At 46.9% G+C, this 16,416-nt stretch overlaps 1 protein-coding gene and 1 long non-coding RNA gene across 4 annotated transcripts in view; both read left to right on the top strand.

The window, feature by feature from the left end:
- Positions 1–1,969: 1,969 nt before the first annotated feature.
- HSPA2 (heat shock protein family A (Hsp70) member 2) lies at positions 1,970–4,498 on the top strand. Its single transcript, XM_064422892.1, has one exon. The coding sequence runs from the start codon at positions 2,205–2,207 to the stop codon at positions 4,107–4,109; it is 1,905 nt and encodes a 634-aa protein (XP_064278962.1). The 5' UTR covers positions 1,970–2,204; the 3' UTR covers positions 4,110–4,498.
- A 3,692-nt stretch (positions 4,499–8,190) lies between these two features.
- LOC135302453 (uncharacterized) overlaps positions 8,191–16,416 on the top strand; it is a 28,022-nt gene continuing 19,796 nt past the window's right edge. For all 3 annotated transcript variants that reach the window (XR_010364057.1, XR_010364058.1, XR_010364056.1), the window contains exon 1: positions 8,191–16,318. This is a non-coding gene — a long non-coding RNA (uncharacterized LOC135302453). The remainder of the gene's footprint in view (positions 16,319–16,416) is intronic.

Raw genomic sequence — 16,416 nt, 5'->3', positions numbered from 1 at the left:
TTCTCTCCATCTAGTGTTTCTATAAATATGTTTTTGAGGCAGGAGTCTTCTTTTTACTCTGGAATAAGAGAGTCTGAGTTTTTACTGCAGCTATTAAAACAGGTTTCTTGTGCATTATTAGTGTTCCTAAGGGGCAGTCCTCAGAAGGATACAAATAATAAACAACATCAACTTTTCAGCTGAAACAGAATTTATTATCCACCTCTCTTGTATTGCTCTGGCACTTCTCCCTGTCCCACATAATACAATCAACTGAATGAAGTGGCAGTGAATTACAGGAAGAGATGGTTCAGTGATGAATCAGCCACTGGTCTAACTACAAGAGAAACCGACACCCTTCCCATCAAAGAAATATGCACACAGGATATACAGAGCAGCTCCTGTAGGCAGAGACAGCTGACGGTTCCCATTTTCCAGTGACTTCTTTTGGATTGCTCCAAGGTCAGAACCCCTGTGAAAAAAACAAAAAAAACACACAAAAAAACCCCCCCAAAAAAACCCCAAAACCCAACCAACCAAAAAACCCAAACCAAAACAGACCAGGATCCATGGAAGACTAATAGTTATTTAAGCACGTAGAATATGTATGGACAGAAATCCAGGCTCTTCCATCACAAAACTACACACATAATGCACAGAAGAGGTGGAGCTCTCATGTCTTGTAAAAAAGGCTTTGAAAAATACACTAATGGAAACAAGGATGTTTTTGAGCAGGAGTTACAGTGCCTATAATAATTGTGTGAATACAAATCACTCTGGGAAAAGCTGTAACATGTTTTCTATGAGGCCGGGTACAGCAAACTGCTGAAGGCTGGGGACAAAACTAATGAAAGAGGATTTAAATATACAGTGACGTTAATCCTTCTCTCACACAACTCCTGATGTCTGTGGGTAGCAAACTTTTAGCAGCACTTTTAAAGGAGCTGAAAAGGAGCTACTTACTATGACTGTATAAAAAAATTTCTCAGGATGGTGTTTTGCTCTCCTTACTAGAACTGAAATATTTTGAAGTGTTTGTCTCAGAGTACAGAGGCATAATTTGGAGAAACCACAGCGGATTTTAATGTTTAATATATTTTCATCAAAGCACTTTCCTCCCTCCGAGTTAATAGCTCCATAGCTTTTGCTAAACGTAGGCGTGACGACATCTCACATTAGCACAACAGACAAGAATGTGGAGGCGGTTCAAGAACGGTCACCACGCAGGGACAGGCAGCAACAGGGCCCCGGAGCCCCCGCGGTGCCACTGCCTGAGCTCGAGGGCACAGCGCGGTGCCATTCCCTCAGTTCTGAGGGGGGACAGGACGAGAACCCGGTGCCATCCCCGAGTTTGGGTCCCGGCACAGACACGGGGCGGGGGTGCTGTCAGCCGGCCAAGTTCGGGCGAAATAAGGCTAAGCACGGGCTCGGCGGGACTTTCCCTCAGGCACTTTCCCTCAGCGGGAGGGCGCGGAGCCGTGAGGGGAGGCGCTCCGCCATGACAGCGCGGGGGTCGGGTGGCGGCCGTTCCGCCCTGACAGGACGCTGAAGGGAGGTGTGTGTCTGTGTCACGGAGGGAGGGAGGGCGAAATTTCTACCGCCCTGCGACCAAATAAGGGCAAATTCCCCAGTGCCGGGCTGAGCGCTCAGGAATTACAAACACCGCACGGCGCGGGCGGCCGCGAACCCACAACCCCCCCCCGCCCCCTCACACACACACCCCGCGGGTCCGCGCGGGCGGAGCGCGCGACCGTCCCGTAGCGACCGCACAGCCCCACCCCGCCGGCCCGCCCCGGCCTGCCATTGGACAGCGCTGCTGTCAATCCCCGGCATAACGTCATGTCAGCTGGAACTTTCTAGCTGAGGTTCGCGGCGGGGGCGGGGCGAGTGGACAGCACGGGCGCGGATTGGCTGAGCGCTGTGGCGCACGAGAAAAACCCGGAAGAATCGCGGCCCTCGTGGGGCGGGCTGGCGGGTAGGCGCTCGCGGTTCTGATTGGCCAGAGCTTTGGGGGCGGGTACTCCCCGGCGGCTCGCGGGGGCGATTGGCCAAACGACTGTTGGAGGCGCGTCCGGATTGGCCGTCAGGGTTCTGGCAGCTTCCAGAAGCGGCGGCGGCGGGTATAAAACGGGCGGCGGCGGCGCGAGCTGGGCATATCGCGCCGCGGCGGCAGCTGGAGCGGGCGGGGTGGACACGGGCGAACAGCACCACAAACAGCCGACACCATGTCTGCCAAGGGGCCGGCGATCGGCATCGACCTGGGCACCACGTACTCCTGCGTGGGTGTCTTCCAGCACGGCAAGGTGGAGATCATCGCCAATGATCAGGGTAACCGCACCACACCCAGCTATGTGGCGTTCACCGATACGGAGCGGCTCATCGGGGATGCTGCCAAGAACCAGGTAGCAATGAACCCCACCAACACCATCTTTGATGCCAAGCGCCTCATCGGCCGCAAGTATGATGACCCCACGGTGCAGTCAGACATGAAGCATTGGCCTTTCCGTGTGGTGAACGAGGGAGGCAAGCCCAAGGTGCAGGTGGAGTACAAGGGGGAGATGAAGACCTTCTTCCCGGAGGAGATCAGCTCCATGGTGCTCACCAAGATGAAGGAGATTGCCGAGGCCTATCTGGGGTGCAAGGTGCAGAATGCTGTCATCACAGTGCCCGCGTACTTCAATGACTCCCAGCGCCAGGCCACCAAGGATGCCGGCACCATCACAGGCCTCAACGTGATGCGTATCATCAACGAGCCCACTGCAGCCGCTATCGCTTACGGCCTGGACAAGAAAGGAACCCGGGCTGGAGAGAAGAACGTGCTCATCTTTGACCTGGGAGGGGGCACTTTCGATGTCTCCATCCTTACCATCGAGGATGGGATTTTTGAGGTAAAGTCCACGGCTGGTGACACCCATTTGGGTGGGGAGGACTTTGACAACCGCATGGTGAACCACTTTGTGGAAGAATTCAAGCGCAAGCACAAGCGTGACATTGCTGGCAACAAGCGAGCGGTGAGGCGGCTGCGCACGGCTTGTGAGAGGGCAAAGCGCACCCTCAGCTCCTCCACGCAGGCCAGCATTGAGATTGACTCTCTCTTTGAGGGCATTGACTTCTACACCTCCATTACCCGTGCCCGTTTTGAGGAGCTCAATGCTGACCTTTTCCGGGGCACCCTGGAGCCGGTGGAGAAGGCTCTGCGTGATGCCAAGCTCGACAAGGGCCAGATCCAGGAGATCGTGCTGGTGGGTGGCTCTACCCGCATCCCCAAGATCCAGAAGCTGCTACAGGATTTCTTCAATGGCAAAGAGCTCAACAAGAGCATCAACCCCGATGAGGCTGTGGCTTACGGAGCTGCTGTACAAGCAGCTATCCTCATGGGAGACAAGTCTGAGAACGTGCAGGATCTGCTGCTGTTGGATGTCACCCCTCTGTCCCTGGGCATCGAGACGGCTGGAGGAGTGATGACTGCTCTCATCAAGCGCAACACCACCATCCCCACCAAACAAACTCAGACCTTCACCACCTACTCGGACAACCAGAGCAGCGTGCTGGTCCAGGTGTACGAGGGTGAGAGGGCTATGACAAGGGATAACAACTTGCTGGGCAAGTTTGACCTCACAGGCATCCCCCCAGCACCCAGGGGAGTCCCCCAGATCGAGGTCACTTTTGACATCGATGCCAACGGTATCCTGAACGTCAGTGCCGTGGACAAGAGCACGGGTAAGGAGAACAAGATCACCATCACCAACGACAAGGGTCGCCTCAGCAAGGACGACATTGACCGAATGGTGCAAGAAGCAGAGAAGTACAAAGCAGAGGATGAAGCTAACCGGGATCGGGTGGCAGCTAAGAACTCCCTCGAGTCCTACACTTACAACATGAAGCAGACAGTGGAGGACGATAAACTGAAGGGAAAGATCAGTGACCAGGACAAGCAGAAAGTGCTCGACAAGTGCAAGGAGGTGGTGTCTTGGCTCGACCGCAACCAGATGGCTGAGAAGGAAGAGTATGAGCACAAGCAGAAAGAGCTGGAGAAACTCTGCAACCCGATCGTCACAAAATTGTACCGGGGAGATGGAGGGGCTGGGGCTGGTGGCTCTGGTGGCCCCACCATTGAAGAAGTAGATTAAAGAGGACTGAAATACAGACTGGTTTATGGACAGTCACTCCATTCTTTGCTTTGTTTTTTTTTTTCTAACGTTTAAGGAAAACGTCCTTGCCGATAACAGAGTTTATTCTGTTGGGTGTGTATAAAGGCAGATCTGTCAGCTTGGTTTTGATAAGAGGGAAGGCACGTCCTGCTTTATAAGGTTAGTAATAGACAAATGTTGTTAATTCAGATACAGCTGTTTGTATTCTGGATGTTTGTCTCTGTTTCTTCTAAAGTAACCACTTGACTGTTGCAGTTGACAAAGTTTCAAGTTATGCATGAAAACCTTTACAGAAAATGAAAAAAAAAAATTGCCAAATTTGGCTTCTGGAAATTTTGGTAATAAATAAAATGTTTTAAAAGCATAAATCTATCTTCTTTCTCCTCCCCGTGAAAGGGCAGTAGTGGGTTGGGGGGGTGAGGAATACCTTTGTGGTGGTGTCTGTGCCTCTGGGTGGTGGCAGCCGTGGAGCAGGGGGGTGTTGGGCTCTGGAGGGGTGGCTGATGTCCCTAGAGAGGCAATGGGAGAGAGCGTGGGGCCTTCCTGAGGGGAGCTCAGCATGGAGTGGGTGCTGGGGAGGGGGTGTCCTGGTGTTCCACCCCCCCAGTCGCCTGGCAGGGGCAGTGGGAGCGTGGCTCCTGGGATTTTCACAGCAGGGAAAAATTCCCTGGAATTGTGTGCCGGTGCTGTTGTGGGGCAGGACCTGCTCTTAACCGCAACCGGTGTCTGGGGCTGCAGTTTTGGGAATGCATCGTGTGCGTGTGGCTGGGAGAGAACAGCGGGGAAACGGGGACAACAGAAATAGTCCTGCTTGGCAGGTGGTGGGCTCGGTAAAATAGAGACCGGCTTGTGGGCAGCTCTAAAGTGTGCTGAGTTATTCTTGGGTTGTTTGTGTGCACGCTGAGCTTTCAGTACTTTACTGTGTGTTTTTTCTTCTCTTTAGACAATCAAAAGTAGAGCTGGGAGTGCTGAGTAAGGAGCTGGAATGCTGAACTTAATAGAATAGGCAAAATCTGTAGTAGTTAAACTCGTCTGGCTTTGCTGCAAACTGTCTGCAGAGCTTTTCATTTGTATAAGAAAGCAAAAAAGCTGGCAGGCAGCGTTGGGAGTGCAGGCACTGGGAGTTAATGAGCTCTCCTGCAGCAGCCTGATGGCACGCACATTTCGGACTGGCTTGTCCTTTAAGGGAAAAAACTGCAGAGCAGTGGGCAGCTGAAGGGAATCGGCTGCCGTGTTTTGGTTTGTTGCTTGTTTGGATGTCAGCAGCGTTGGTGTCTTGGGAACCGTGGTGGGTGCTGCCCTGCCAGCTCTCCCCACTGCAGACAACTTTTAGGACTGATTCCTTAAGATTATAAGTGATGTATATTTTTTTAAAAAGTCTGTAAAAAGTTTTTTGTGTGAAGAAGGGAAGCAACAATAAAGTTGTTCAGTATTTAATAACCAGCAGAGATGTAACAGTCTGGTTTACTACATGCATTTCTCTCAGCCACAGTCAGTGAGTGCCCTGGAAAGCTTTCTCTTTGCTGGATGCAGAAAATGATTGCAGTCATCACAGGGGGGAATGTGAGGCTTGTAAAAAGCTTGTTTGATAGCCAATGTTGCAAATTACTCAAAACCACTTCAGGTTTATGGAGCAGTTTGCAGGTAAATGTCAGTGCCATCGCAGTGAGATTGGAGAAGTCGATTGCAGCAACTTCAGGACCTGCTGAGGGTTTCAGTGACCTCTCCAAAGGCAGCAGTCAGGCTCTTGGTGTTCAGCTACACAGCACTTTCCTGCCTGTTTCCAGGTACACTGCCTCTTGATTTCCAGGCTGTAACACAGAAAGGGCCCCTGGGAATGAGAAGGTACTGTGATTTTTAATTTTATTTTACCCCTAGGAATGAATAGGTAATATGTTTATGAATGACACTAGATTATCTGCAAATGAAAGCTGTTGCTGTAAACTGTAATACTTTGTCAGATAAACTCTTCTTAACCAAAATCCCACTACTATGGGATGACAGTAGGGAATAGGTAGCACCCATTTCCATTGTAAATGCAGGTTGAACTATTTTTTTTTCTATTAACCAACTGGTAATTGCCCTTGCCACATAGTTTCCTTTACTTTTCAGCCCTTGGTTTGCATTCCTCAGCGTCGCTTCCCAGTTATTAAACACAATTTTTTGTTATTTAAGTGTCTTGCAGAGCTAATGTAGCTAAATGCACACAGCAGACAGTTTGTCCCACGCCTGTGCTGTTTTCTGTCCTTCCTCTCACCTCAGCCACTGCTGCTCTGTGCTTGTCCCAGCTGTGGGGCTGTCAGGGTAAAGAGACCAGGGATGTGGGGTCTCCATCTGATGGTGAAAGTGGCTGAGGACAACAAGAGGTTAACACTGGGAGTTGTAATTTTTTTTCCTACAAAAGAGGTGTTTTTTCCACCCCACTCCTTTTACATCCCCACACCTCATGCTGTGTGTGGGGTAGGTAAAGGATTGGAAACTTGTGCTGACTTACATGCTTGGGAAAAGATTTATAGTCTTGAGGTACAAAGTAGCCTTTCAAATATGTGAACAAGCCCCTAGAATGCAAGAAGCAGAAAACTTGAAGAGCTCAGAGCTAGATTCTTTGCATTCATTCACTTAGTTTATAAAAGAGAGAAAAACTTCATGTTGATTTTCAGTATGTTGTACTGACTGTAGAGTGAACTCTGATCCTGTTAGTGGAAACTTCCCCCTGACTCCGGTGGGTCTCTATTCCCCCTCCCTTCCCTTATTTCTTAAAGAAATAAAGTCAGTTTCCCAAATGCTGCTCCTCATTTGCAATTAGGTGCATTTGGTGTGTCCATGTCCTTCTGGGGAGCAGTTGCACATTTGAAATTAATTTGGCAAAGCCAGGAAAGTAATCTTGTCTAAAATCTGCAGTTTCATTGCTTTTGCTCTCAGCGTCTCTCATCCTGTGCATGGTCCTGACTCACAGGAAAGCCAGCTGCTCCTGTCAAAATCCTGGGCTGGCTTTCTGAACCTTGCCACGCTCCAGCAAAGCTGTGCAAGAAAGACAAAGCCCATTAGGGAGAACGTAAAGTGCTTGTAACTTCCTAATGCTTGTGCAACTCCTGTATTAACTTTTGATGGCTCCATATATTTTTCTGATTGAGTTTGGATGGCGTTATTTCAAATAGAGGAACACCCATGGCATTAATGCTGGAGAATTTAATCACCCAAATTAAACCCCTCAAGCCAAGCCGTGCCTCCTTGCGTTCGGCGCAGGTCGCCCTGCAATCCCCCACTGTAACTTTGCAGGGGAAAGAGCCAAAAAAAGACCCAAGTTGAAAGCATTACTAAAATACATTGTGAGAGCCCTGGGAGGGAGCTGAGGACAAGGGAGCTGTGTGAGGGCAGCTGGGACGTGCTTGGACAGGCTGTGTCCACCCAGCCGGCCGGGTGAGTCAGCCCGGCCCGGCCGCCTGCGTTTGAAGATGTGTTTGTGTGTTTGAAGCTGTGCACACAGGCAGGCTGCAGCCCTGCTCATCCCTTGTGATACCATCTTCAAGGCAGGAATGAATACATCCCGGCAGCCTGCCTTTTATCTCTCGGGAGGCACTGCGTGGAGCCCTGCAGGCTGGGGAGCATTTCTCTTAGGAGTTGCCTGTCATTTGGGTTCTCCTTGAAGGTTTGGGGCTCTGTGGGGTGCAGCCAAGGTAGGAGATGAAGGATCTCAGTAGTGCACCATAAATTTTGTCTTCCCCATTGTGAGCCACTCCTGCAGATATGTATGAGGAACAGGAAGAAAGAGAAAAAATATTCAGGAAATTCACATTTCAGTCTTGGCACTTACATTACATGTGAAGCATCACATTAAAAAATACGGGCTTACACCCAGCACGCATACTTAAAGTTCCTTTTTTCAGTCTTGTCAGTGCAGTGCAGGGTAACAGCATTTTGAACTCGACTTATCTCAAAGGTGTTCCTCATTTCTCCTCCTTGGCCCTGTGCCTGGCATGAGTTTCCCTTTCTGTGTCCCTTAGGAAGTGGTGGTCTAATCTCTGCTCCGTCAGGTGCGCTGCACCTTGGCACTGGGGAGTCCTGGGGTGTTAAAGCAGCAAAGCATGTGGATGCTCTTACAGCAGCAAAATTACGTTCTGTAGCTGTTCATCACAGGAAAGTTACCACCCCTCCCTACCCCAGAGCGAAACAAGTTATGCTAGTAAAGCCTCTTTAGCACACCTATGTGGGTCAGGTATCACATCTCTCCGCCGCTCTCTTCCACGTATTTATGCAGGCAGAAGCCTATAGCACAGACCTGCCTCTGGAACAGATCCTGCTTGCAGCAGCCTGGTGATTATAGAGTTGGGCAGGCCAGCATTTCCAGATGCAACAACATATTTCACTTCCACATATGAAACGGCACTATTAAAACCCCCTGATCCACCCTTGCATGACCCATTTGCCTTTACTCTCTCCTGCATCAGGAGGGTGGAGACAGAGACAAGCTGGCTCACCTTGTCATCCCAATAACAGCACCAGACAGGAATTTCAGAGAGGGGAGAAATTTCCCTCTAAGAGCCAGCACATTTTTTTTGTAATCTTAAAGAAAATCAAGAGTACAGGAATTTTTTGTCCCTTTTCCACTGCTGAAATATTCTCTCCCACCATTCAGGAATTGTTTTTTGTGTGTTGGCCTCTGAAAAGTTGACAGATTTCTGTTGCATCCCGGACTGAGCAGTGTGAGGTTGTTCTTGCCCATGCTTAGGCAGCAGTTGACAGCACCTGTATCTTACCTGCTGGAGCAGTTAAAAATGCCACTGTTCCAAATAATTTTCAGGTCAGCAGTTAAAAATCTATCTTGACTAGGATTAAAGAGACAAAACTACTTCCATAAGTGGCAGTGTACTTTGGCAGCACTCTATAGAAACCTCTATGGGTTTAGAAGGTCTTGGTTGCCTTTCTATATTCATTGCCAAGCATCATTAAATACTTTCTGTCAATCCTTGTAAGAGCTGCTGCACAGTTGCACTGACAGTCTAGCAAAAATCACATGTCATGGATGAAAGCAGAATTTCTTTTGCCAGGCTGTATCTAAAAATGTACACATATTTCTTTCAAAACCACATTGCTCAATTGGAAGACTCCTTATTTCCCTGCTGAAGACCTCATTCATTTGCATTTGTGTTTGCAAATGTTCCAACACAGCCTGGTTAAAGACATTTGATGGTAGCTAGTCCTTAGTCCTACCCCCAGCACTACAGGTGGAAGATAACTAATTTTAAAATTTTGGTAATGTAAAAAGTGTCTGTAATCCATGAAAAACTAAGTGCCAGATTGTCTGCCATAATTTCCTTCAAATTTCCTTCGGAGCTCATAGAATTAAATAGAAAGATCTTGCCTATAGCATTTCTATATTAAGTTTTTACCTTTTCCCCCCCCTATTTCTGTAGCAGGGAGATGGTTATTATATCTAAGAAGAACTAGAAATTAGGCTATGAAATTTTTTTGTAAGGTCTGTAGATTTCTGAACACCTCAGAATACAGAATCAAAATCAAAGTTTTGAAAATACCTTTTGAGTTTGAGGTACCTTTTAATACTCCTTCCTTTCTGTCAGGGGCACTTTAATAACAAAAGGTTGATTGTTGGGGGCGCAAGGCTGTGTGAAAAGGGCTGACAACTGCTCCTGTTCAATAACCTCATCTGATAAAACCATGCAGGGGGAGTAATGGCACGAGGAGCTCACTAGAAGAATGTGCAGCTGGTTTTTCTGGCTTTCCAAAATCAGACTGTAAGTGGTGCCAGGCAGTCGCTGCCTCCTGAGTTCCCTCAGACCTTTGGTGTAGATTCAGGACCTGCTTCTGCCTTTGCCTGTCAGCACTTCAGCCAGGCTGGAGCTGTGGATGTGGCTGTGAGGGCTCTGGTTCTGGGGCATGGCTGCTGCTGGATGTGAGGAACTTCTGGTTCCTCTCCAGAAGTTACACTGCAGCTACAAAACTGCTTTGGGTTATCCAAGGAATGCACTGCTCAAATTGCCGAAAACAGGGAATTAGGAGCTTCCATGTGGCACAAAACTGAAGTGAAAACCTGCACCAATGGTCATGGTATTTTGCCCAAGGGACAGTATTTATTCCATTCACACAGCATGATCCTGTTTTTAATGAGTAGGCAGAGCACTTGGCAGGTAAATGGTGTAGTCATGGACAGTATTAGCTACTGTGAAATTGAAATCTGTGCTTGTGTGTCCAATACAAACAGTAATGCACACACGGAGTCTAGTATTCCCAGAGAAACCAGGGCTGACATTTAACAGCCCCTGGGAAAAGTGGAGGAAATTAATACAGTGGGTATGGGAGACAGAGGCTTGACACAGCAAGAATAAAGAGGCAGAGAAGAGGTGGATGACTGGATGGTGAGTCAGTGATATTTTTGTTGAGTTTATGCATTTGTTTACTTTCTGGGTGTGATATCCAAATTAAACATTAGATATACCTAAAGAATGGGTACATATACATACTGTTGAGTGTTCTCAGCTACTGGGATGCTCATGGACACACAAACACCACAAGAAACAACACTAAAAGAAGCCTATTAAGGGTTCAAGGTCAGTTGTTCAGAATTATGACAATTGGAGCAAGCTTGTTGCTTGCTTTCTTTGTGCTTCTGCCTCATAACCCAGTTTTTAATTATGCACTAACAGGTTTTTAAATTTTTTTTTCTTCTGCAGGGCACCTGCCTCAGTCAGTGCACACAATGGGCAGTGTAAGCTTTAAGAAGGTAGTAGTTTCTGATTCAACATACACCTTATTTACTGTGTGTTGTTCAGCCCCAGCTCTGAAGGAGAATTGTTGCTTAGGTTGCTGCCTGTGGAACTCATCACCATCACATCTAGATTGCTTCACATTATCTGTTTATTTTTTATCCCTCAGATGTGTATAATTCCCACAAGGAAGAAGGTGGTAAATCAGCAAAAGCCAAAAGCCATGTGTCTATTATGGCATCTTCCACTGAAAATGTCAAGTTTTTTCAGAGAGCTTAGTGTTATGCTTTTCATGGAGTGTTCAAAGCAGATTTCCATTACAGAGGAAGGTTTCTCTTCCCCGTCACCTGCACTTCAAACCTGGGTCTCTGCAACACATCCCTTACTTTTGCCAATTCTTTTAACACAACTTTTACTGGAGTCAAGATGGGCCAGTGGTCTCCTGAGGCTGATGACACCCTGCTCTCTAAAAATGAGCCAAGGAGCCATCAGTTCCATACATTCTCTTTTTCCCCGAGCCTGTTTCTACAGTGCTGCCTGCCTGCCACGGATGAGATCTGAGGCTGTTCCCAAACCTGCTTCTCTCATCCTCTTAAATATGTAACTTGGCTGCCAAGTCATAGACATGCACTTGGCAGCCGGCAATAGCAACTGGAAACACAACATACACAATGCAATTGTATAAAAAAAGGGAACGAGATGGCTGCAGAGAGCAGAGCCAGAGAGGAATTTTCAGGCTGTTTTGAGATCCTTGCTTACCTATCCATGGGCTGATTCTGTTTGCATGGCTATGCCTGTAAATAGTACCCAGAAGAGAAAAGATGCAGTGTTTGAAAGGCTTTGGAAGTAAGGGAAGTTAGGGACAGGTTGCTTTATGGAAATTTTCTTTCCCCACATTGTGTAGTCCATTTGTTCTTCCACGTGGTCATGAACACCAGTCCTTTCAGGACTATCTTCCCTAGTTAGCAACTACTGCAAAATTGATTGATGCCATTTTTAAGAGGTGGAAGCACAGAAAATGTTCCTTGTGTCTTACTGACCTGACCTGTCTAGAAGTCTTAGATCAGGTATTTTCATCCTTTCAAAGTATACAGTAGTGCAGCAACATTTTCTTAGGTTGTAGCTGACCTGGTCTGTTGCAAGGTGTGATCCTTCCCTTGTCCCCTTGTATTTACCTGTATCTCCACTGGCCCTTGTCTGACTCCACCATGAACTGATATAAAATGCTAACTCAACAGAAAGCTTCTCATTTATTTTTGCTGGATGACTACTTTTGCTGTGGGGTCAAAGATAAAGAATCATCACACAGGTAAACGATGGGAAAATTTTGATGGGATCAAGAATGCTTCTCCATTAACAACTGGCTCTTAGGCTGGTTTAGCTGTAATGTGAACCCTTGATGGAGACTTGATTTCTATTGGCAAAAAGTGCTTTTGTCAGCATAACTTGTACCAATTTTGGGTGTGAACTAAGCAATACCAGTTATATACAACACTGACCCACTGTGAATGATGTGTGAGAGATTCTTTGCTTGAAAAACCAAATGTTTCACGATATCCCAAAGATTCTAAACCTCAAAATCATGCCCTAAAGTGACCTGCCTTAGTATATGGGAATTATTTCCAGGTGCAGCTTCCAAATCTTGAGCTGACTGCTCACATAAGGACCTAGGTTGTGCCACATATTTGTGACCTGATATAGTTTGAAATCTTGTAAAGGCGAAAGCTAAAGTGTGTTTAACATTCAGAGTGCTGTCACTGCCCATAACAGAAGGACCGGCTGCCCTGACTGCTGCCAGTCCTGGGAAAACCAGGAAAATTTCTGCAGCCCCTGACCATCAATGCCACAATGAGCATAAATAAGTGGCTGTGGAGATGTTATCAAATGGAAAAAACTCATTTCCCTGTTTGGACTAAAATGCTGCCCAGGGAAGCTGCTTGGCAGAGCTGGGAGGAGCAGAGTGCATTGGCCATGAGTCCTGGTGCCCAGAGCAGGCTGCAGGGGAGGAGGGTACATGCTGGGATCTGCAGCTCCTAGGGGACAGCAGATGGTCACTGCCATAAGCAGTGTCACCCCTTCACTCCTGTCGGTGTCCTGGCAGCACTGAGCCATCTGTGAGCCTCCCCATCCTGCTGCTGCTGTTCATGTTTGCCTCTGCAGCAGACCCAGGGGCCACAGGAGCCCCCACGGGAGGGCAGGACCTGTCCTGCTGCCCCAGCACAGGGCTGGGACAGTCATTCAGCCATTTGCATTAGTGAGGAGCAGCTGGGATGCATTTTGAAGACACAGGGTGGAATTTTCTCCTTCCTGTGGTGTGCTGGTAGGTCTTGCTATGCTGGATTACCACCTTTCCTATTTTTCTTTCATGGCTCATAATCCCTTGTGTGTAACATAAAGGTACAGCATTTGCGTGGGCCTTTTCATCCGAGAGTGGCAAAACACTATTAGAAAGCTGCAACTGAAGACTAGAAGAGGCAAGCTGAAATAACCACTTTTTGTCAAAGGATTAGAGCCATGATTTCCTCATATTCATCTCTGTGGTCTAACCACTGCATGGGCTGTGGGCTGCTGACTTGAAATTATTCTGTTGTCCCATATCCAGCCTCTGCTACCAAATTAGATTGAGTAAGAATCTCTGAGAGCCTTGTGGCTGCCTGGCTGAACAGTACCTGGCAAAAAGTCACAGGAAAGCTTAAAGTTTCACTTGGTTTAAATTTGTAGGCAGAGGGATTTCAACAATAAGACTCATTTTGCTTTAAAAGTGACCTGCAAATAATAGTTAAGGGTTTGCAAGTCTCTCTTGTTAATTAAGAAAGTAGTAATAAACCTCATTTATTTCCAGGGGATATTTTTGTTTGGAATTCTTAAAAATGTACATATGCTGTAAAATGCTGTTACTAGTAGTTTTGTCCAGTGTTCCCTGAGCAGTCTATCTGGTGTTTATTTAAATTTCTCAAAATATCAGGAGCATGCATAATATATGCCATCTTTTAGCAAAGGTTTCTTTTCTTCTGATACTTAGATTCTACAATTACATAAATATTATTAAAAACCCCAAAAGCAATGTGCTATTTAATGTCTGGTTTAATTCGATTTCTCAGTCTTTTCAGATTCACTGGCAATCAAGGAACTGATTCCTTTAGCAAATTTCCCATTACTTATTCCTAACCCGAAAGACAGAAAAAGAACAAACACACATTTTTCTTTCTTACACTGGCAACCTTTGGGAACTTCTGTTGGAATAACTCACACATGAACACTATCTGGGGGAAAAGCAGGCTTAAGACTGATGGAAAGTGCCCAATATGCAGAGAATTTGCATTATAAATACTTGGTTGGTCTGAGAACTTGAGCACAGATTTATGACATGCACTCTTGCAGAGGGTAAGACTGACTTGAGGTGTGTGGTACTGAAAAGCTGATACCAACACCCTTGAAACTGGAAGGTAAAATAATGATGCTTGGTTTCAAATTATGCAGCTTTAGGCCTTGATAAATACAGCAGTTCCAAGTGAATTCAGTCTAGTATTTTTTTTACCCAAGATCAACTGCAGGACAAATTCTTGCATCATGTTAATGGGGTAAAGGAGAAATACATATTTACTCCATACATCTTTCAAGCTGAACTACAGGGGGACAGATAAAATTGTGTGTTGTGGGTCAGAAACGTGTCCCACGCCCTGGGGAAGCCGTGCTGGATGTGAGGGCCAAATGCCACCCCAGGTGTCCCCAGGTGGAGGCCCATGGAGTGACGTTCCCTGTGCGTGTGTGACTCTGCAATGGTGGGCACTGGGGGACTGCAGACCTTTAGGGAAACCACAACTCTGCAGGAGAAAAACTGCACCTAACTCTGCTTTGAATGTCTGTGGCAGATATGGATTAGGGCATTATCAGGCCTTTTAAACCATTAGCAGGAAAAAAACCCCCAAAACCTAAAAGCACCCAAACTATCCCCCCCTGCTCTTTTCTCAGCCAGTGGAGCGTGGCAGCAGTGGGTCACCCATGCTGCTGCCTCCTGCCCTGCTGGGCATTTTCCAAGCTTTTGTCTGGCTGGAGCCAGGCTGCTCCCCTCTGTGCTGGTCACACAGCCACAGCAGACACCTTTCATGGGCTGTGTCTCACTCAGCAGCTTCAGCCACCTTCTCCACTGGGGTTGGGAACGCTGCTGACTCTGCCAGCAGCTCTCCAGGGAGAGGTGTGGGCTCTGTGGTGACCTCTGCCTGAGCTTCCCTCAGTGATCCCAAGGAAGAGCTCTGGAATGGGACAGTTTGCATCTGAAATCTTCCTAAAGCCACTTGAGACAGTTCTGGAAGGGTTTATGTGTCACAGGGCATGTGGGGCAGGGGGCAGAGCAAGAGAGCCCCCAGAAGCCTCTTTGTTCTTTGCTTCTGTATTCTTGAAAGCAACATCTCACAATGGCCTCACCACAACCCAAATATTTTCTTAGTGTCAGCTAGAGGTCAAAATCTTAATCTTAATGTTCAAAAACTTAATGTTCTGGGATGTTGACCTCTTCGTACTGCTGCTAGTAATTTAAAATCATACTGCTGCATGCTCATACTCTGTATTTCAGCTCCAATCTAGCAGCTGAAGAAAACCTCAAGGAAGGAAAAAATGCTCTCTTTCAGGAAATGCATGTTAAGACATTAAAGAGGTATTTCAATTGGACTAGCCTAGCTCAAAAAGAAACAAGATCATCTGGGTGGGAATATTTTCACCCATTGTCTGAGGATCATGTCTGAACAAAGCACATGAAGCAGGAAGCCAGTTGTCATTTCAACAGGGTGGATGAGTGGTCTGAACACAAAAACAGAGCCAGACATGCCTGGTGTTGAATGCTAGCTCAGGCTCAGCCTGGTCTGACTTTGGTAAAGTCATTCAGCATCTTTGTTGCTGTTTCCAGATCGCTCACAATGAGGTAATAATTCTCATCTACTCCAAAGAGTATTGTGAGGTAATTAATTCACCTGTGTAAGGCACTTCAAAGATTAAATTATTATTATTGTTATTAATTTTATAAATTCCCAACATGGTATAGCTGACTTTCATCCATTACTTAAAACCTCTTTGATCTATATAATACAGTTGCAACTTATTATATTAGCAACTAAAAGAGCAACTTCAGATGCAACCTTAGAGGTGAAATGTCCTGTTTCTCTCAACATCCCCAGCCTGATTTGTAGCTCTAACAGCTGAAAGTTAGTTCAGGATACCTGCCAAGCACATTTCACTGCTTGTCCCTCTGAAACTGAGTGCAATGAAGAGAACATGGGCCAGGCAGACAATATTCCCAGACTGGAATGAGCACTGTGTCCTTGAATGTTATATATTGGTCAACCACCAGCATCTTCCAAGAGGATTGCAGTGCCATGCTCCCTGACAGAAGGCTGGCTGACAAAGGAGGAAAATTGCATAGGCTGTCCAAGTGAGCACAACATGAATATGTGACGTGGGATGATGTAAAATGTGAGTAACTGCAGGTATTTCACATCAGCAAGGCATTGCCTCTACAACTTAGAAAGCTGTTTCTGCTGACACTAGCAATTTTTTAAGGAAATACTGTT

This window comes from Passer domesticus, chromosome 6, assembly GCF_036417665.1.
Source record: "Passer domesticus isolate bPasDom1 chromosome 6, bPasDom1.hap1, whole genome shotgun sequence".
Lineage (NCBI taxonomy): Eukaryota > Metazoa > Chordata > Aves > Passeriformes > Passeridae > Passer > Passer domesticus.
This window is presented reverse-complemented; position numbering and strand designations above follow the sequence as displayed.

Excerpts from the sequence above, each read along its gene's own strand:
- HSPA2 (XM_064422892.1), top strand. The coding sequence starts at position 2,205 with ATGTCTGCCAAGGGGCCGGCGATCGGCATCGACCTGGGCACCACGTAC.